The sequence below is a fragment of the Ranitomeya variabilis genome, chromosome 2 (assembly GCF_051348905.1).
Source record: "Ranitomeya variabilis isolate aRanVar5 chromosome 2, aRanVar5.hap1, whole genome shotgun sequence".
NCBI lineage: Eukaryota > Metazoa > Chordata > Amphibia > Anura > Dendrobatidae > Ranitomeya > Ranitomeya variabilis.
The window spans coordinates 861,610,218-861,632,448 of NC_135233.1; the positions used below are offsets into that span (position 1 = coordinate 861,610,218).

General features: G+C 40.6%; 1 protein-coding gene across 1 annotated transcript in view; it reads left to right on the plus strand.

Moving 5' to 3' along the window:
• The window catches only part of TPRG1 (tumor protein p63 regulated 1), a 173,120-nt gene extending 153,646 nt beyond the window's left edge, over positions 1–19,474 (plus strand). The window contains exons 5-6 of the mRNA XM_077290279.1: positions 15,496–15,649; positions 18,828–19,474. Of these exons, the coding sequence (XP_077146394.1) occupies positions 15,496–15,649; positions 18,828–19,022 (349 nt within the window). The 3' untranslated portion in view covers positions 19,023–19,474. The remainder of the gene's footprint in view (positions 1–15,495; positions 15,650–18,827) is intronic.
• The last annotated feature ends 2,757 nt before the right edge of the window (positions 19,475–22,231 follow it).

The window sequence follows — 22,231 nt, forward strand, 5'->3', positions numbered from 1 at the left end:
CTATGTGTTAAATATATGATAATATGCAAAAGACCAGAAGCTACAAAATGTGACGTTCTGTTCCTTCATGATTGATTATGGCAAGGTCTGGGTTAGTGATGTTCATTGGAGGTAAAAATTCTGCCTATAGCCTTTCCCTGATATTGAGTGGGGGATGGGTTTGGTAAAAATACACTGCCCTATTATTGAGGAGTTCATGTGAAAGATAAATATGAGGTGTGAGTGTGTGGAGTCTATTTATCTAAAACATAACTGTAGTTTTGTGTTGGTTTTCTACTTGCTGACAAGTAAAGGAAATCATGTCATGTTAGCTAATGACCAGTTTCCAACTAAGAAAAGAGGCGCACGCTGAAGAAAGGCCGTGTGCTGTGAATACAGCATGTCATGACTGGCCCAGCTATGACACCTTTTCTTTGGAATTTTGTGGGGTTTTATTATAATACTTAAATAAACTGAAAAATAATGATAATGGAAGCTACGGTATTTACATACCCTGGTTAAATCCAAAAGCTTGCCTTTCTCTTTAACATCTGTCATTATCCAAGCAAATATGGGTTTAACCCAATAATGGCATTGATTATATGTTAGGTACAATGTAAAGTAGCAACTCCAATGGCACTCGTGTTATTAATCCAAATTTGTTTCATGACAGAGCATGAAACCTGCTGCAAACGACATCTGAAAAAGTAAAAAAATCTGGTTAGCTAAAAAAACAAAACTTATTGAGTTGTAATAATATGGATTTGATACAATTAAATCCAAAATCAGTTTTTGTCATAATTGAGGTAGATTAATAACATATTATTCTGAAATTTAAAAAAAATTGTGGCAAAACAATGCTTTTTTTTTTTTTTTGCTGGTATAGTTGCAAAAAAACTTCAACATTTGAATACAGTTTAGTGATACTCGCATGCCTGTGTAAAAGAAAGGATGATAGGAGAAGAGATCCTGACTAGAAATGGGTGAACCCGAACATTAAAGTTCGGCATCAGTACCGAACAACTACTGTTCGAGCAAGGTACTCTAACACTCTGAAGTCCGTGTTACAGTTCGGGTTCGGTCCCCTGAGCATCGGGTGTTTCTAGCGCTGTCATGCATACTGCCTTTGATCGGCGGTAAAATCATAACCTCATAACACCGGTCAGACAGACACTGTTCCCACACTGTCACATAACAGCCTGTGCCCGCAGCTGTGATCAGAGGTAAAAAGTTTACCTCCGGTCACTGGCATCAGCTGATGCAACTACTGCTCCCATCAGCCTACATCTGCTGCCGCTAATAACATCGAGAGCAGGAGCTACTCATGGGAATATTCATCCACTGGCACCTCCGCTGTAAATAAGTAATTTAAAAAATAAACCAGCATTGGTTCCCCTGTATTTTTGATAACCAGCCAGGCAAAACTGACAGCTGCGGGCTGCAACCCTCACCTGTCAGCTTTAGCAAGGTTGGCTATCAAGAATAGAGGGGTCTCCACCCTGTTATTTTTAATTATTCAAATAACTAAAAGAAATGGTGTAGGGACCCCCCATTTTTGACAACCAGCCAAGCGATAGCAGACAAATGGGAGCTGGTATTCTCAGGCTGGTAAGGGGCCATGGATATTGCCCCTCAGTCTAAAAATAGCAGCCAGCAGCCTCCCATTGAGGGTCCGTGTCCACGGTCCGTAATGACGGCGCTTGGGACGGAGCGGAAAACCCGCTCCGCCCAAAGCGCCGCCCCCTTCTGTACGTGCGGTGATTCCGGATGTGTTCATTGCACACATCCGGAATCTCTGCACCCCTTTCATAGGGCTCTAAAAAGACGCTCCGCATGTCCGTAAATGCAGGGCAGCCGGATGCGTGTTCACACGACTAGTGGAGACTTGATTTCATAAAATCCCCTTCACTATGCTGTAACATCTGGACGCTGCGGGTTGAACGCTGCGGCTGTATGCAGCGTTCAATCTGCAGCTAATCCGGATGTAATCCGGCATGTGGAAACATACCCTAAAGGCACATCTATTAGAAGTTCCAATTCTGGCACTTGGCCCAGCTCTTCCCACTTTCCCTGTGGCAATGGCAATTGGGGTTCATACTTGTGGGGTTGATGTCCGGTGACATCAAGCCCACAGCTTAGTAATGGAGAGGCGTCTATAAGACACCTATCCATTACTAATCCTATAATTATATGGTAAATAAAGACACAACCAGAATAAAGTAATTTATTTGAAATTAAAAACAAAACACACCTTTCCTTTTTTATTTAAATATAACAAACACAGTTATACTCACCTAATGCCCATTCCATTGAAGCCCTCATTTCCTGTAATAAAACAAAAATAAGAAACAACCACGCCACGCTACAATGCATCTCTAGGGGTAAGCATTTTTCAATCTGGACAGTGCCAAGATGCGACCGCCCAGGCTGAGAACCACTGGGGAATGAGGTGCTGCTAGCGCAGCCTCAGTGAGCAGTGGTGACATCATCGATGATACCGCCGGTAACTGAGGCTGTGTGCCAGGCCCCTGAACCTTTGTGACATCCGGTGAGATCATTTCTGATGATTTATCAGAAAATTAGATTACCACAAGCACCGTGAGAAAAATTCTCATGGTGCAGAGGTGAGTTCACTGGGAGAAATTTCTCATTTCTCCAGGTGAACTCTCTGAGCTCAGTGCTGCACCGTGAGACTTTTTCTCACTGTACTCGCAGTGATCTCTTTTTCTGATAAATTCTCTTTGAACATAAATGAAAAACTGATCTATAGCTTCCAGGATAAAAAATATTTAAACTTCAGTATTATTGTTTAAGTCTTTTCTTATTGACATGAAATTTTTGGTAATCTTCAGTAATAAGTCACCTTATTGTGCAGCACAGCATGATACTGATCTCTAGAAAACAAACAGAAGATTGTTGTCGGCCGGAAGATATTTTACAAATCACTAACGATAATCATCATTTACATTCATAAAGTAGATCTGCAAACTACAAAGAATTGTTCAACTTCACTTACACAAAAACAACAATGGAGTGACTTTCCTGTTGCTTTATATCCCATACGGACCATATAATGAAAATCCTGGCGGAAGCAGTGGAGTCAAATTTATGGGATTAGCAATGCAGTGTGTTACAAGCCTGTGGTATGTCCTAAAAAGAATCCTTCAATGATAGCCTATCTGCAGGATTAACACTTGGGCCATTGCCCAGTTAGTGCAGAACTGGAAACGCTGTGTTCTCTACCTGATGTACTAACAGGGTGTCCTTGTCTTCACAGCATCATTTACAGGGCTACAGACTGGTACAATGGTGCATGGTCTGTTGTTTAAATCTGTTTTATGCCTTACCTTACATTGAAAAAACACAGAATGCTGAAAATATGAATGGTAGTGTGATGCTATTAGTGTAGCAATGTATGCCTGTTATATATACCGTATCATACAGGGGCCCTAACTGTTCCATAGAGCAACTGCCTTCAAAATCAGAGCTTTATGTTTAAGTTTGACAGGGATATTGTGCCCTTGGGCTTTGTAGCGGTCCGTGTGGAACTAATATGAAGGTCGTCTACAGAAAATATCATTCTCTGAGCAACTCATTGGAGACTTCTATATTAGATGTTGACCCTGTAGTGTAACGGTCACAAACAACTTTCAAGTACGACAGGTAGTTTTTAACTACTAAAAAAGTAGAAAAATTATCAAAAATGAGAGTCCTTAGTGGTTGATGCCATCTTTTTAGTTTGCTATTAAAAAGTAACAAATAGCAGCTTTCGCCACTACTCGAGTTCCATCATCAGACATAGTAGGGACCTGAGTAGTGTGGAAAGCTTGCTATTTGTTACCATCATTTCAGTTAGAGTGAGGACTCTCAAATTTGATTATTTTTCTATTTACTGGCAAACACGGTACAAAGATATTTATTTTTCCTTTATTAAAAAGTAAAAAGTATATTAACTCCTCTTTCCCGTAAGTAAAAGGCCACTGTTTTACCCAAGCAATGCATCTGCCTAGATCAGAGTTAACACTGACACTGTCCATTTAATCCCTGGGATGTCAGTCATTGCTGATCTCAGGACCTAGATTGTTTGTTTTTACATAGGAAGGTATTGCAGTGTTGTATTGAGACAATTAAAGGCTTACGTCACACTCTGATGAGTGCTGATGAATGACTGAGAAGTAAGGCCACGTGCACACGTTGAGTATTTGGTGAGCTTTTTACATCAGTATTTGTTAAGGTACCGTCACATTAAGCGACGCTGCAGCGATAGCGACAATGATGCCGATCGCTGCAGCGTCGCTGTTTGATCGCTGGAGAGCTGTCACACAGACCGCTCTCCAGCGACCAACGATGCCGAGGTCCCCGGGTAACCAGGGTAAACATCGGGTTGCTAAGCGCAGGGCCGCACTTAGTAACCCGATGTTTACCCTGGTTACCAGCGTAAAAGTAAAAAAAAACAAACAGTACATGCTCACCTGCGCGTCCCCAGCGTCTGCTTCCTGACACTGACTGAGCTCCGGCCCTAACAGCACAGCGGTGACGTCACCGCTGTGCTTTCACTTTCACTTTAGGGCCGGATCTCAGTCAGAGCAGGAAGCAGACACTGGGGGCGCGCAGGTGAGCATGTACTGTTTGTTTTTTTTACTTTTACGCTAGTAACCAGGGTAAACATCGGGTTACTAAGCGCGGCCCTGCGCTTAGTAACCCGATGTTTACCCTGGTTACCAGTGTAAAACATCGCTGGTATCGTTGCTTTTGGTGTCAAATACAACGATACACGGCGATCGGACGACCAAATAAAGTTCTGGACTTTATTCAGCGACATCACAGCAGGATCCTGATCGCTGCTGCGTGTCAAACTAAACGATATCGCTAGCGAGGACGCTGCAACGTCACGGATCGCTAGCGATGTCGTTTAGTGTGACGGTACCTTAAGCCAAAACCAGGAGTGGATGTAAAATGCAGAAGTGTTGCACATGTTTCTATTATACTTTCCCTTTGAGGCGAAGTTCTCACGATGAGCTTTTGGTGAGTTTTAGATGTTGCAGAATTTCTGCACCATTTCTGCACGTATTAGGTTACTTGTGTTTTAATATGTTCATCCGAACAATACCTTACAATAGTAGACCCCGATTTTGGTTCTCAAGAGCCACCAACAGGTCATGTTTTCAATATTTCCTTAGTATTGGCTAGGTGATATTTCCACCACCTGCACAGGAAAGAATTCCTTCACCTGTGTAATACTAAGGAAATCCAGAAAACATGACCTGTTGGTGTCTCTTGAGGACCGGAGTTGGGGAACACTGTCTTACAAGATGTCTACTCCAATCATTGGGTCGTCTGCATGACGAGGGACAAGACAGGTTCTCCTGGGCTAGAGACAACCTTTCGTTACCGTTCTCTATTTTTACCTGTACAGAGGATCCCACCTATTCCTGTAATTCAGTATTCCCTAATGGAGTATATGAAATAACTTTCCAAACTGAAGAACTCTTTAACATTTTGACACAAACTTATGATATATACTATTACATTGGTAAAGCATTGTATAAGGAGGACTATGGCCAATAATTGGTACTAACAAATGTTCTGTAATAAAATAGTAACATCAGACACTTATACAACACCTTGGATGTGTCAGGTTTTTTTTCTATAAATAGGGGCCATATATTGATAAAACATGAAAACAATATTTAGGATGTTAGCATCTCTAAAGTTTTCTAAATTCATATTAAAGTTAATTATGCAATATTAATAGCAGAAAATGTTTTTCTCCAAGTTGTTAGTCGTGTACATTTTTACTGACTCCACTGAAAATTGATCTTGACTCCAACTAAGCAGCCATGTGTATAAGTAGGATATCTCAATAGGTTTATGGTGGAGGGTGGATGGTACCTAGTTGGACTTTTATTGTTATTACGGTGTATCAGAGGTTTTTTTCTTTACGGGATAAAACTGAAGATAAGCCTATAGCTCCAGGTTAGCGTTTCCTGGCACCATGGCTTTATAGTTGAGCCAAATCTTCCAGCCTCTGGCTACTCACTCCACTTAATAACTCACTTCCTTGCTGGCCAAAGCTAACAAACAGTTAATGGAGAAGAGGTGAGGTCTTAGGAGCATGCTGGTTAACAGCCAGGTGAGCAAAGAGCAGATAAAGGAGCACCTGCCTTTTAGGTTTGTAAGAGCCTGAGGGCATGGATAGACTCGAGACACTGTGCAATCTTAGTGTCTGACACCGTGCCAGCGTCTTTTATTCTCGTCATGGAAAATATTTCATTTTGAGGTCATTCAGTCAGCAAAACAGCTTTTAATACCCTCAGAGATGCCAGCTCGGTTCCTTTCTTTGTGTTTTTAATGTACACAAGGAGTCACATTTCTTTAGGTGGAGCAGGAATACCTTATTTCTTTACAGCTGGGCAGGGTTACAGATGCCGGTGATCCCCACACAGCACTTTATTCCAGCGCCTCCCAATCTGCCTGCATACTTTCAGGAACACACCCAGCACCTTTGTCATAAATCTAACTCTTTTTTTACCTTTGGCTATGATTTATTTTTCTGGTGAATGCTTTAGAAAACTAAAATCAGCAGCATATTTGTTGTTGTTTTTTTTTTTTACTAAATTTGCAGTTAATTTCTACTACTTGTACATGAGAGATCATGGGATGTATAAAAAGGAAACACTGACGAAAGATGTCAAAAGAAATTGTTTTCAAATATTTTTATTGATTTATATTATAATAAGGAAAGATAGGTTAGAATGAGGAAACAGAGGAGAAAAAAATTGAGAAATTAGGGGGGGGGGAATGAATATACGGGGAAATTATACAAAAGAGCTCTGCCCAATGTCCCCCGAAAATCCTCTGTACAAGATACGACCAGCAGTCACTTGGCAGCACTGTCTCTGTAAATTTACCACCGTTTGTACCAGTGAATATAAAGGTATCCTGAGAATTGCAGGGAAATGTAAAGTGGCTACTCATAATCACTATTTATCACCTATGTATAGAAAAGTGATAAGGGTATGATCACTGGGGGTCCCAACAGTCACAAGAGCTGAAGTGCTGTGCTCCCTGTTTGAACGAAGCGGCAGTCATGTGTGCACATCTACACTCCATTCTTTGTATAAAGCACTGACTATTTAGCCAAGCAATGTAGCACAATGGGGAAAAAAGTATTTCGTCAGCTACCAATTGTGCAAGTTCTCCCACTTAAAAAGATTGGAGAGGCCAGTAATTTACATCATAGGTAGATCACAACTATGAGAGTCAAAATGAGAAAACAAATCCAGAAAATCACCTTGTCTGATTTGGCAAGATTTATTTTGCAAATTGTGATGGAAAATAAACATTTGGTCTCCTAAAAACATGCAATATTTCTGGCTCTCACAGACCTGTAACTTCTTATTTAAGGGGCTCCTCCATCCTCCACTCATTACCTGTAGTAATGGCACCTGTTTGAACTTGTTATCAGTATAAAAGACACCTGTCCACAACCTCAGACAGTCACAGTCCACTATGGTGAAGACCAAAGAGCTGTCGAAGGACACCAGAAACAAAATTGTAACCCAGCACCAGGCTGGGAAGACTGAATCTGCAATAGGCAAGCAGCGTGGTGTGATGAAATCAACTGTGGGAGCAATAATAAGAAAATGGAAGACATACAAGACCACTGATAATCTCCCTCGATCGGGGGCTCTACGCAAGATCTCACCCCGTGGGGTTAAATGATCACAAGAACGGTGAGCAAAAATCCCAGAACCACAGGGGCGATCTAATAACCATGTATAAGTATATAAGGGGACAATACAAATATCTTGCTGAGGATCTGTTTATACCAAGGAAGGTGACGGGCACAAGGGGGCATTCTTTGCGTCTGGAGGAGAGAAGGTTTTTCCACCAACATAGAAGAGGATTCTTTACTGTTAGGGCAGTGAGAATCTGGAATTCCTTGCCTGAGGAGGTGGTGATGGCGAACTCAGTCGAGGGGTTCAAGAGAGGCCTGGATGTCTTCCTGGAGCAGAACAATATTGTATCATACAATTATTAGGTTCTGTAGAAGGACGTAGATCTGGGGATTTATTATGATGGAATATAGGCTGAACTGGATGGACAAATGTCTTTTTTCGGCCTTACTAACTATGTTACTATGTCACATGACAGGCGTCCCTCAGTGTTTGTGAGCCGAATACTGCTATGAGAGCCAGCAAGGTGCAATAGACTTGCAGGACCTTGATTGATCACATGACTGGCTACGGAGTGTAATCTGGACCAATAATCCTACGCGTTTCGGAATTCATGGATTCCTTCATCAGGGATGGTCCAGTGATAGTCCTAGGTGCCTTTATATCTCTAAGTAATCATGTGGCAACCTTTCACATATTGAAAGCAAACAATTCTATCTCACTATTGCTTTCAATAAGAGAACTTGCACAATTGGTGACTGACTAAATACTTTTTTTCCCCACTGTATATTATCAAACCTATAGACAGTGATTGTAGCATCAGCATGCATGTGTAAAGGGACAAAGGACCTACGTTCCCTTTATCAGTCGGGGCTCCAGTCATGAAACATTTAGGATATGTTGTATTTGGGGACATTAGATGCAATTTGGTGCAGAATTTGTTACCAAGTACAAACGTGTTGTGGATACTAGGGAGGAAAGACTGTGTAATACAGCAGACAATGGAGCATGGAATGATATTTTTCTCATAGATTCTCTGTAAAAACCTCTAAATTGGAGGGTCCATATAGACCTACAGCAGGGCACCATATTTTTGATTTGTGTGTCATGAATCTGTAATACTTTTTTTTCATATTCATTTTTATGTGCTTGACAACATTTGCCATTTTGTAAGGATTTTGCCTATAGGGCAAATTACTCAGGAACCTATTAAAATCCATTGGTCATTCTTGTAATGTATATAAATCTGTTTGGCCAATCTAGAAGGGGAGACGAAATGTGTGGCAGCACTCGGCGTTATTACACCTGCATGTAGAGAACACCCGTAAGGGTATCGGATACCTCCCTTGTCCTGAGCTGTAGGAGTTTTACATGATCAAAAATATTTTTGTCCTATGGATGCAATCAAGAATGTTTCCATTCACTGACAGCAGCATGTCTATCTGTAGAGAAGGTGACTTAAAGAGGACCTGTCTGCAGGATATCTAACTCCAATTAAAAGCATCCGTGTAAAGCCCCTTTAATGCTTACTACATTCACACATTGCTTGTAGTATTTCGTTGGGGCATTTTTGAGAAATCTATCCTTGAAGTTTCAGTGACAAATGAAGCGGGGCAGGCGAATATCCTGCTGACAGCTTCTCTTTAACCACCTAATAACTCCCCTACCTCGTTTGCCACCGCAAAAATATTATTTTTCAGTCCAGCCTGGGTTTCGAGCAAATAGAAGGTAGCATTTGATTTGTTTTACTGGCAGCAGACAAAAATGCTGAAAGTGGTTATGAAATGAAATTTTGCATTTGCTCTGTGAATAAGCTTTCTAATGCAAAACTGGGAAACCCCTGTTTTAGGATTCGGTGTATGGAAATGTAGCTTAGTCATCTTGAAATAGCCTCCATCCATCTTTCTTGTACAAACCCTCCTGCTTTCATCGGAAGCGATTCCGGTAATAACTGTGATTTCCTGGTGAATTCGACTAAATTCACTAAAGGTGAAGCCAGACTTTAAATCTTTTCCTACAGCTGAGTTTGTCATGTGTGACAATTCCTTGTGATTTCTCAATGTATTATCTGTGATTTCATTTCAGGAAAGCAAGTACACCTAGTGCATCATCCTAAGGTCTCGTTCAGACAAGCGTTCTATACGGACGTGTGCTGTCCAAGTGACAATTGGGCAGCACACTGTAACTCAATAGGGCTGTATAGAGGACAGCTATTTCACATGGACTGAGCGTCTTTGTGAAAAAATCGTAGCAGGCACTAGTCTCTTCCCAGTCTTGGATGAGACTTGCCCACTCAAGCCTATGGGTGTGCAAAAAACACACAAATGTAACAAACTGACACAGATGAAAACCGTCCAAGTCTTATGGATGAAAGTTGAATGAGTTTTCATACGTCGGTCTGCCTGTGATCTATCTCGGTGGCCAAGTCTTCTCTGTCAGATTTTCTATATTAGTTCCAGCAGAACTTTTTATTTACAGTATTTAAAATTATGAATATGATGTGTAACAGAATCCGCTCTATGACAAATTCTCCGCTACTTAAGTTACCGTATATGGTGCCATATTACCTGAATAAAGGGGTTTTCCTAAAAGTTTTGCTGAAAACTGCTCAAACTCAGAATCGTAAAAAAAAAAATTAAAAGAAGCTGCACTTTACATTTCACCCGCCATTGTTTAAGCACCATATACAGGACCGTCTCTCTAAATTAGAATATCATCAGAAAGTTAATTTATTTCAGTTCTTCAATATAAAAAGTAAACTCATATATTATATAGAGTTATTACAAACAGAGTGTTGTAATTCAAGTGTTTATTTCTGTTAATGTTGATGATTATGGCTTACAGCCAATGAAAACCCAAAAGTCATTATCTCAGTAAATTAGAATACTTTAGAACATCAGCTTGAAAAATGATTTTCAAATCCGAAATATTGGCCTACTGAAATGTATGTACAGTAAATGCACTCAATACTTGGTCGGGGCTCCTATTGCATCAATTATTGCATCAATGCAGTGTGGCATGGAGGTGTTCAGCCTGTGGCACTGCTGAGGTGTTACGGAAGCCCAGGTAGCTTTGATAGCAGCCTTCAGCATTGTTGGATCTGGTGTCTCTAATCTTCCTCTTGACAATACCCCATAGATTCTCTATGGGGCTAAGGTCAGGCGAGTTTGCTGGCCAATCAAGCACAGCGATACTGTTGTTTTTATACCATGTATTGGTACTTTTGGCAGTGTGGACATGTGCCAATTCCTGCTGGAGAATGACATTTCCATCTCCAAAAAGCTTGTCGGCAGAGCAAAGCATGAAGTGCTCTAAAATTTCCTGGTAGATGTCTGCGCTGACTTTGGTCTTGATAAAACACAGTGGACCTACACCAGCAGATGACATGGCTCCACAAACCATCATTGATTGTGGAAACTTCACACTAGGCCTCAAGCAGCTTGGATTGTGTGCCTCTCCGCTCTTCCTCCAGACTCTGATAACTTGATTTCCAAATGAAATGCAAAATTTTCTTTCAACTGAAAACAACTCATTGGACCACTGAGCAACAGTCCAGTTCTTTTTCTCCTTGGCCCAGGTAAGAGGCTTCTGGCGTTGTCTATTGGTCATGAGTGGCTTGACACAAGGAATGAGACACTTGTAGCCCATGACCTGGATATGTCTCTGTGTGGTGGCTCTTGAAGCAATGACTCCAGCAGCAGTCCACTCCTTGGGAATCTCCATCAAAGTTTTGAATGGCCTTTTCTTAACAATTCTTTCAAAGCTGCGGTTATCCCGGTTGCTTATGCACCTTTTTCTACCACACTTTTTCCATCCACTCAACTTTCCATTAATATGCTTGGATACAGCACTCTGTGAACAGCCAGCTTCTTTAGCAATGACCTTTTGTGGCTTACACTCCTAGTGGAGTGTGTCAATGATTCCCTTCTGGACATCTGTCAAGTCAGCAGTCTTCCCCATGATTGTGGAGCCTACTGTAACAGACTAAGAGACCTTTTTAAATGCTTAGGAACCCTTGGCAGGTGTTTTATGTTAATTATTCTAATTTTCTGAGACAATGACTTTTGGGTGACTGGCTTTAAGCCATAATCATCAACATTAACAGAAATAAACACTTGAAATAGACCACCTTGTTTGTAATAACTATATAATATGAGTTTCACTTTTTGTATTGAAGAACTGAAATAAATTTACTTTTGATGATATTCTGATTTTGTGAGAAGTACCTGTATCTCCAGTCCTCCACCAGTGGTCTCTGTTTAACTGGCAGCATCCGTGGCATCTTACATACTCCATGTGTTCTCGCCAAAAACAGGCATCGGAAATCCTGCACAAGATGCTGTTAATTTGCTGTTGCGATCACAAGGAATATACAGAAAACTGTGGACACAGTTCTAGAACGGTGGGATGAAATAAGTTACTTCTGCTTCTTTAATTTATTACATTTTTTGCAATGGCGGGAAATTTGGGCAATATTTACAATAATTTGAAAAACCTTAGCAAGTTCCTTGACCAATGTCGCTTTATAAAAGTTGAACTGTCGTTGCATTTCATGACATTGATTTCAGGATAACAGTCAGTGGTGCTGCAGGTTATTAAAGTTTTCACTTTTATGAAGATTAATCTTTTGCGGCAAAAAGCCCCGTAACATTCCAAGATGGAGAAATTCCATTTGTCAAGTGGTTTATAATGAAGCTTGATAATCTGGTCCTTGCCAGAAACATTTCTTAAACATTACTGGTAATGGAAAGCTTTGTAACTTAACACATGCCTGCACTTCAGGACAGATGGTCAAATACTGAAGAGTGTGGCGGTAAGTAAATTTGTACAATAGCGTACTTGCACACAAAGCTGCTGACTCCCTATTGTGTGTATTGTTTTAATGGACTGCTGCCAAGAGTTTCCATTAACCGCACATACCGCGTTTTCACTAAGCTGGGGTTTTGTTACCAGATGCAAAGAAAACATAGTGATGTTGAAATAAAACTGTTGTGTTATGGAGAGAGGGAATGGCATGCATCACAATTCATCGTTTTTTTTTTCCAGCAAGATATCTAATCTTTTAAAGAGGATTACACACCAAAATTATTAGGTTTCGGATCTCATACAATATATTATTTTATTCTAGCCAATGTATTCTAAATATCCTGATAGATAGTATCGTGTGTCCTCAGGTAAGGGAAGAACATGATATTTTTTGCACTCAAGCAGCAAAATTCACAGTCGTAACACATTGGGTGGTTGTTACCGCAGTATCATGATTAGCTGTATACCGCCATTGACCACAAATTGTACTGATTAGGTGTTGGTTGCAAAAAGTAATGTGTATATGCCTATGCAAAACGGTTAGTAGTGGGCAATAAATCGTACGCAATCTATGTTCAATACCATTCCAGAGCCCTCTAAATTAGTCGTAAACATGAAAAAGCGTATTACAGTACTTGGTTACCTTGGGCTTTGTACAGCTACTTATTTTGGAGTTTATACCCTTTAAAGGGAATCTGTGAGTAGTTTCACCGCACAAACTGTTTATATGCATATATAGCTCTTTCATAGACAAGTCCAGGAATACCTTTACATAGCCATTTCCTTCCTCCATTACTGAGAAATCAGCATTTGCATCAACATGTGAAAGAGGCTGTAGGTCTGAAGCCTCTGTCACCCCAGCTCTATTCCCTGCCCAGCGCAGGCTGCCTCCTCCTGTTTGGCTGATGATTCCTTTGCCTAAATTCACAAATCATGTAGGCTGTTAGTCACACCAGAGGGGGCGGCGCTGGGCAAGGAATAGAGCTGTAGTGACAGGGGCTCTACAAATAGTTCTTTAGTCTCGTTTGCATATCAATTCAAACTGATTTCTCAGTAATGGAGGAAGGGACTGGCCAAGTAAGGTTATGTGCACACTTTGCGGTGTGCTCTGCGGGTTCTCCCGCAGCGGATTTGATAAATCTGCAGGGCAAAACCGCTGCGGTTATCCCTGCAGATTTATCGCGGTTTGTCTTCCAGTTTCCGCTGCTGGTTTTACTCCTATACTGATGCTGCATATGCAGTAATATGCAGCATCAATAGTAATGTTAAAAATAATAAAAAATGGTTATACTCACCGTCTGACGTCCAATCTCCTCGGCTGCATGCGGCGATCCGGTTCCAAAGATGCTGTGCGAGAAGGACCTTCGTGACGTCACGGTCATGTGACCGCGGCGTCATCACGATCATGTGACCGGCGACGTCACCGCAGGTCCTGCTCGCACAGCAACCCTGAGACTGGACGGCCGCGTGCAGCGCTGAGAGGTGAGTATATCATTATTTTTTATTTTTATTCTTTTTTTTTTACACTAATATGGTTCCCAGGGCCTGGAGGAGAGTCTCCTCTCCTCCACCCTAGGTACCATCTGCACATGATCCGCTTACTTCCCGCATCGTGGGCACAGCCCCATGCGGGAAGTAAGCGGAACAATGCATTCCTATGTGTGCAGAATCGCAGCGATTCTGCACAAAGAAGTGACATGCTGCGGGTTGTAAACTGCTGCGTTTTTCCCGCAGCATGTGCACAGCGGATTACTGTTTCCATAGGGTTTACATGTAAATGTAAACGCAATGGAAACTGCTGCGGACCCGCAGCTACAGAAACACTGCGGATCCGCGGTAAAACCCGCAAAGTGTGAACATGGCCTTAAGGTAATGCTGGACTTGTCTTTAAAAGTGTGCATATAAACAGCTTGGTAGATGAAATCCTGCTGACAGATACCTTTTTAAAGGGGTTTCCATTTAGGTTTTTTTTTTAGTTTTTCACATCAGTGTACCAGTGAAACCTTACTACAATGCTCTTGAGCTAAGCAGCCTAGACTCTAATGGTATGTCTGCTCGGCCTCTTTTTCTACTGTTAACACCTGTGGAAAACACTCATAAGAATGTACAGATTTTTTTCTATGCAAAGCTTCAAATTCTGCGGTTAAAGGAAGTGAGTTGACGATTCTTCAGGCATTTTCCACTAGTAAGAAGCTCAATACTTTATAATACAAGTCAAATAGGAAAGCTAAACGAAAAACACCTAGAAGGCTTTGTTTCACAATTTTCACTGCAAAAAATGCTAATGTTTTCTTTATTTCTTTATGGATATCAAACAAATCAGGAAAATCCTGGAAAAATGTGCTAAAAATACAGACTTGGTAAAAAAAAAAAAAACTCAGGAAATGATAAAAGAAAAGAAAAAAGCAGGAAAAGGTGCTTCAGGTTTACAAAACACCTGAGAGAGGAGAGAAACCGATGTTTTTGTCCGCCGGTAAGAAGCGTAGTGTGAACACGAGATCATTGACAAGAATGGAGACCTCTGATCTGCGAGCAGGATGTAGGGAAATGCAGGCCCTGATTGTAAACTAAAGCTTTGTCATTCACTGACCGCAAGCTCATTGGTGGAAAATTGCAAGGAATTGAAACATAAAGGCCCACATTTCTATATCCGTATAAGCCAGCTAAATTGAGGCCCCAAAAAATTAACAATTTGAGCAAATTAATTATTAAAGTCAATTTATATAAAGCGTATTTGTTGTAGAACATTTTCATCTTAACACAGATAATTGAGTAGCCTCAGAAATTGACGATTGTGGCAAATCTAGCTCTGCTGGCCGTATAATATGGTGACATAGGGGTTTTGTTAAGCTGATCCTCTTTTGACAACATCCTTATCAGAAACGATTAGGGTTTTACAACAATGTGTTACATATTGTGATATTATTTGCATGCCGTATGTGTCACTGTGTATTGCACCATCATTTCTGAGAATGATTTCTCCAGGGCACGTTTGATACATATGTAAAGACCTGCGATTTCTTCTTTTCAGGAGAGATGGAGAAGGACTGCGTATTTACTGGGATAAATTGCGCGAGGCCTCCTTTGTTGCCCGCTGGAACCCTTTGTCTAGTGATCTTCCGTACACAACCTTCATCAATCACCCGCTAAGTACCTTTTCTGAAAAGTTCTCTGCCATCAGCCAGGTAAATGTATATAGTGGTGTGATATGTAGCAGTCGCGGCCATTATTACACTCTGCCACTGCTGAATAACCTACCCTTATATGTTTGGCCAGCCAATATAGAGGATTGCTTCACTTGTACATACTAAGAAAACCCGTCATGTCAGGTCTCCCACAGACGGAAGTATTAGGACGTTGCTGTCCAGGACAGTAAATCTTTTAAGTTGCTGAGTAGGTGAAAGTGACGTCCATCCATTGAAGTCACATATTTGGTATACAGCAGCGCTGGTCATATGACAGGTGCCGTGCGGAATTCAGTTATGTGGGCTGGAAAACTCTGTTTGGAGTGTGCACCCACTGTACTCTGTAGGAGGATGACATTTCTCCTAAAACATGAACTCCGGAGCATTTACAAATAGAAGCAAACACATGTTTTAATCAGGTCTCTTCAGGGTCAGACTGCAGCGGTGATCATAAGTATTTCAGTTTTTCAATCAAATTCATGGTAGTTTAGTAATGTTTATATACTCAGATTGGCAAAAAATGTACTCTAACATTTCCACTAGAGGGCGGTGTGTGCTTTACCAGCAGAAAGTACAAGAAAAAACTTGTAAACTTCAAGACAAGTAGAAAACAAATATGTATTGAGAAGGTTATTCTCAACATCATAAGTTTGTCTCAGTATTTACAGAATTAATCGGGTGTCCGTAAAGCCTATATTGTCCCCCAGAGCTTTCTTTACCCACCATTGCCACTGAATCCATCCTCCAGTAGTTGTAATGCTGTCAGCTGAGCATGGATGCACCTAAAACCATGTGTGATCAAACATCTGACAGCCGGGTTCTAGCATTGCTTAGTTATGCTCTTCTCTGAAGATCCCACTAACGCCAGTTGCATTTGCACCTAATGACCTAGCCTAGTGCAAGAAAAACCGACGCGGCTATTTATGCTCAGCTCTGCATGCACAGAGAACATGATCATGCTCTATAGGTCCATAAGAACTACCAACAGAATATGGAGTTTTAAGTAGTTTTGAACATTGGTCAAGTAGTGGGTCACAGTCACTACATTCAAAACTGGCAATTGTCACTTCATCCATAAAATGAAAAAATGGCCAAGCTGAGATCTAGCTTTATCAGAAAACACAGGGGAGTAGAAGCAGGGTGCTTGCTGGGAAATGTAGCTTTAGCAGATAAAAGAAATGTCCATTCCGCTCTGTGAAGCTGGATGCACCAAGGGGCAAAAGGAGATGACACAAAGGTACTAGAAAAAAAGAGTACTACCAATGGTCATGCAGATACTGTGCTTTGTAAAAAAAAAAATAAAAAATAAAAATATATATATATATATATATATATATATATATATATATATATATATATATACACTCACCGGCCACTTTATTAGGTACACCATGCTAGTAACGGGATGGACCCCCTTTTGCCTTCAGAACTGCCTCAATTCTTCGTGGCATAGATTCAACAAGGTGCTGGAAGCATTCCTCAGAGATTTTGGTCCATATTGACATGATGGCATCACACAGTTGCCGCAGATTTGTCGGCTGCACATCCCAAAGATGCTCCATACAAGGCAGGATGGATCCATGCTTTCATGTTGTTTACGCCAAATTCTGACCCTACCATCCGAATGTCGCAGCAGAAATCGAGACTCATCAGACCAAGCAACGTTTTTCCAATCTTCTACTGTCCAATTTCGATGAGCTTGTACAAATTGTAGCCTCAGTTTCCTGTTCTTAGCTGAAAGGAGTGGTACCCGGTGTGGTCTTCTGCTGCTGTAGCCCATCTGCCTCAAAGTTCGACGCACTGTGCGTTCAGAGATGCTCTTAGGCCTACCTTGGTTGTAACGGGTGGCGATTTGAGTCACTGTTGCCTTTCTATCAGCTCGAACCAGTCTGCCCATTCTCCTCTGACCTCTGGCATCAACAAGGCATTTCCGCCCACAGAACTGCCGCTCACTGGATTTTTTTTCTTTTTCGGACCATTCTCTGTAAACCCTAGAGATGGTTGTGCGTGAAAATCCCAGTAGATCAGCAGTTTCTGAAATACTCAGACCAGCCCTTCTGGCACCAACAACCATGCCACGTTCAAAGGCACTCAAATCACCTTTCTTCCCCATACTGATGCTCGGTTTGAACTGCAGGAGATTGTCTTGACCATGTCTACATGCCTAAATGCACTGAGTTGCCGCCATGTGATTGGCTGATTAGAAATTAAGTGTTAACAAGAAGTTGGACAGGTGTACCTAATAAAGTGGCCAGTGAGTGTATATATATATATATTGCCATTGTGGGAGAAACTCTAACTATACTTGAGCAAAAAGATTTGTATGACCCGGGCCTACCAGTACGTCCATTGTCTGATGGACGTATGTGGCGAAGACTCAGGAGCTGACATAACTTCAATCGCTACTGTTTAACCACAAATCTCACAATCTGACAGATTTGGAGCGCTACTGCAAGGGAGAGTGGGTACAGATTGCTAATTCTAGACGTGCCATGCTGATAGACTCCTACTGAAAAAGACTGAATGGTATCATAACTTACAAGGTTACTTTAGCAAAGTATTAGTTTAAGGGTGTGCATATTTATGCAAACACATTATTTTAGTTGTTTATTTTTCTTTTTCCACCCGAAAAATTTTATTTTGTTTACAATTGAATTGTACAGTTTTTAGGTGACATTAAAAGGGGAAAAGTTCTGGAATGATTCTTATATATACACTGTTTCTCTTGTCCAGAAATGCAATTAAAACATTGTATGTACCAAAAATGTTATCAATAAAAACTACATCTCTCCACATTATAAAACAAATTCTCACATAGCTCCATCAACAGAAACAATTTTTCAGTACAATATATGGCAAAATGAATGGTGTCATTAAAAACTCTTCCCACAAAAAAACAAGCCCACATACAGCTATATCATCAGAAGTAAAAAGTTATCATTCTTGGAAAGAGGAGAGGGAAAAAAAATGCAATAATGGAAATTGGGTTGGACATGAAGGGGTTAAAATAAATGGTGACTCTTCTGTGTATAAAAACTATATAGATATACAGTATATATGAAAACATTAGCTGCTCGTTATAACTGGCCAGGTACATATTTTTATATGTGGAAGCATAACTTGTAGCAGTCCGAACGTCTAACTTTCAGTCACTGTCTTATTTCTCCTATGTCTGTAGATTTCAGTCTTTAATGATCAATTGGTAAAAGCCGTCCAAGAATCACACAAGACTAACCCTGTGCCAGGGCGAGCAAATGGAGCTTTGATCTTAAATCAACCACTTCTAATTGAGACATACGTTGGATTCATGTCCTTCATTGGAAACCGGAACAAACTTGGCTATTCACTCGCGAGAGGCAGCGTTGGGTTTTAAGTAAAGCTGATATTGTTAAAGTGTCAAGTGTCTCACAGATACGTCTTTGCCGTATACATAGAAGTAAGCCATAATATCATGTTAGGTGTTAATGTATGGATGACATCAGTCTAGGACCCTGACACTTCACACAACTTTTTCCATTGTTCTATGTTGTTGTACCATTTAAAGGATTAAATCAGGGATGACTAGCTGAATGTTAATGTTGGGGACCACTGAAGGGTGTGTATGTCGCCATAGAAAAGCCCTTCACCACTGCATCTAATGTCATGTTTAGTGTATTTTTAATATTAATCTTTTATATATCTTGGCTCAATTCAAGCTTTAATAAATATATTCTTAATCAATATAACTATATTTATATTTACTGTTGGTCAAGTGTGTTCTTGTCTTGTTCTTTGTTATATTTTAAAAAAAATTACCTTAACCTTCAAATAAAGTATTGGCACAAATACGCAGGACCTAGTAGTGTCATTCTCACTCAAAGGGTGTCACATCTATGTACAATAAATAAGTGTTTCCCTCCTTACATCCATTTAGGATGCACATACAGGACCGTCCACAAAACGAACAGTAGGGTTTCCACAACCGCTGGTGTCCAGACATGTTGAAATGTTTTTTTTGCTATTACAAGTTAGCAATGACTTGTGGAAAAGTGGAATGTGCATTTAAAAAAAACTCAGGGGACATTCACCTTTTTCTCATTCCAAAAACAAATATAATTTTTGTTTTGCCCATTCTGCAAATTCAGTGCGCCGATCTGGGTCATCCTCGTTGAGATGCTGTAGCAGCTGGATTTTGTAAGGGTGCCATTTGTGAGTAGCTAATATCCGCCAAAGGGATGTTCAACTGATGCCAGATTGGCACGCTGAATTCGCAGAATGGGAAAAACAAAAAGTTTAAAAAGAACATTATGTTCAGTGATGAACAATGGCAAACTTTTTTGGGTGGGCCACTTATATGGATACATCTACATAACATGGGAATGGTGACAGTTTTCTTGCGTAGGGTGTCTTGCATTGAAATCTTCTGCAATGTCCTGGGTACTGCGTTCACCAGACATCCAACACAATTTCTATCCGCTCCTCACGTGTTAACCTCTGTGACATGTCAATGGCTGTAAACAAAGAGAAACTTGTAAATAAATCATGAAAGAATAAAGTTACGTTAAAACCAAGCACACCATTGTTTTTCTTGTGAAATTTTCAATAAGTTTGATGTGTCACATGACCCTCTTCCCCTTGGAAAAAAAAAAGTTGGATCCAAAATGGCCGACTTAAAAAAAGGCCGCCATATTCACCACCCATCTCCATCTTGAAAAGTTCCCCCCCCCATATACTAATGTGCCACAAACAGGAAGTTGATATCACCAACCATTCCCATTTTATTTAGGTGTATCCATATACATGGCCCACCCTGTGCATCAACTAGAAGTAGTTAATTACACCACCTAAGTAGTGCGGATGAATGGTAGACCAATCGGAAAATGATGTGAACCAATAAGAGAACACTGAACTTAAGATCAATAGAACAGTGTGGAACCTCGGTGAAAGGATAAAATACCTATATTATCATGAGTAGTATACAATAGCACTACAAACAAAGAGGTGCCCGCACTTGTAGTGAACAGAAAAATTACAATATATTATATTGCACATAAAATACAATACATATGATTAAAAACTGAACCACAAGGTAAAATGTAATAACATTCAAAGTGAATCACATAACTCCTTAATTGGAAAAGGAGGAGGGAGGGAGAGAGAGAAGAGGTGTGGGGGAGTTATTTTGTCCTACATGGACCAATGTATAAGATAGAGGTAGATTTCAGTAGACAGATAGGCGGTATCTGCTAAACAATGGGGATCAAGATATAGTAGTCTGATTACCTTGAGGAAGCAAGGTAATTACCTGGTTGGTCCTTGGTTCAAGTGCGGCGCACTCCCTGACGCGCGCTTCGGAGCGTATCCTTCGTCAGGGGTTTCCCCTTCTTTCTCCATCTATGTCCCTAATAGAGGATTTATATGGATGCTGTTCTTTTCTCCATATATATATACACCACAAATCGTTACATAATATTGGTAGTGCAAATCTCTACTTCATAGCTACCCTCCTAACAGGCACCTATATCTTATAGCATCACACTGGTGTGTATCAGATTACTATATCTTGATCCCCTATTTTACAAGGTATATTTATTTTACTTATTCAACACCATTAATTTTCCCAGCACTTTACAGACATTATCACTGTCCCCACTGGGGCTAATAAGCTAAAATCAGTATCAGTTTTTTTTTCTTTTGACTGTAGCAGGAAACCAGAGTACCCAGAGGAAACTCTCACAAACAAGGGGAGAACATACAAACTCCTTGCAAATGTTGACCATAGTGAGTTTTGAACCCAAGACCCCAGTGCTGCAAAGCTACATTGCTAACTGCTGAGCCCCAGTGGTTCTGCCCTTCTGAGTAAGAAGTAAGAAAAACCTAATCGAGAATAACTAATGAAATTATGAACAGCCTGGCAGTGCTTAGCATGGATTATTATTTAACGACCTTCGCCTTGGTCTCGAGCCATGGCAACTTGATGGATGAACGATCTGTAGTAAGATCGATATTGTGCAAGCATAGATAGGTCTGCCATTGCTTTCTCTGCCATTATTTTGATTTTATCAAGCTTTCGGGTTGCTGGTCTTCATCTTCACCTTGTTCTTCTATTCTTTCGACCATGATGTCCTTCTACATTGTTTTCTGTATTCATATGATGTGTCCAAAGCAGTTAAGTCGTAGCTTGGCGATCCTTAATTAGAATGACATGACTGGCTTAATTTGTTCCAAAATTAATTTGTTTCTTTTGTCATCCATGATAACATTATTGAAAACATCTTTCTCTAGCACCACCCTTTGAAGGTGTCGATTTTTCTATCTTGTTTCTTTATCCTCCAGTTTTCTCATCTGTATATTTCCACAGAAAATATCAAACTACATACTGTGTCTTCATCGTCAGTGAAATGTTCATTGATTAGAAGACCTTGTCGAGTGACTTTGTTGCTGATTTGGCCATGGCTCTTCTATTGACATGCGGTGTTGTTGCTGCGTCTTGAGTAATCATCTCCCCGAGTAGGTTGAAGTCCTTTATTATAACTTCCAGTTCATTGCCGTTCATGTCAAATGTGTCCCAGTCATACTTGGCAGTAGTCAATATAGTAGTCT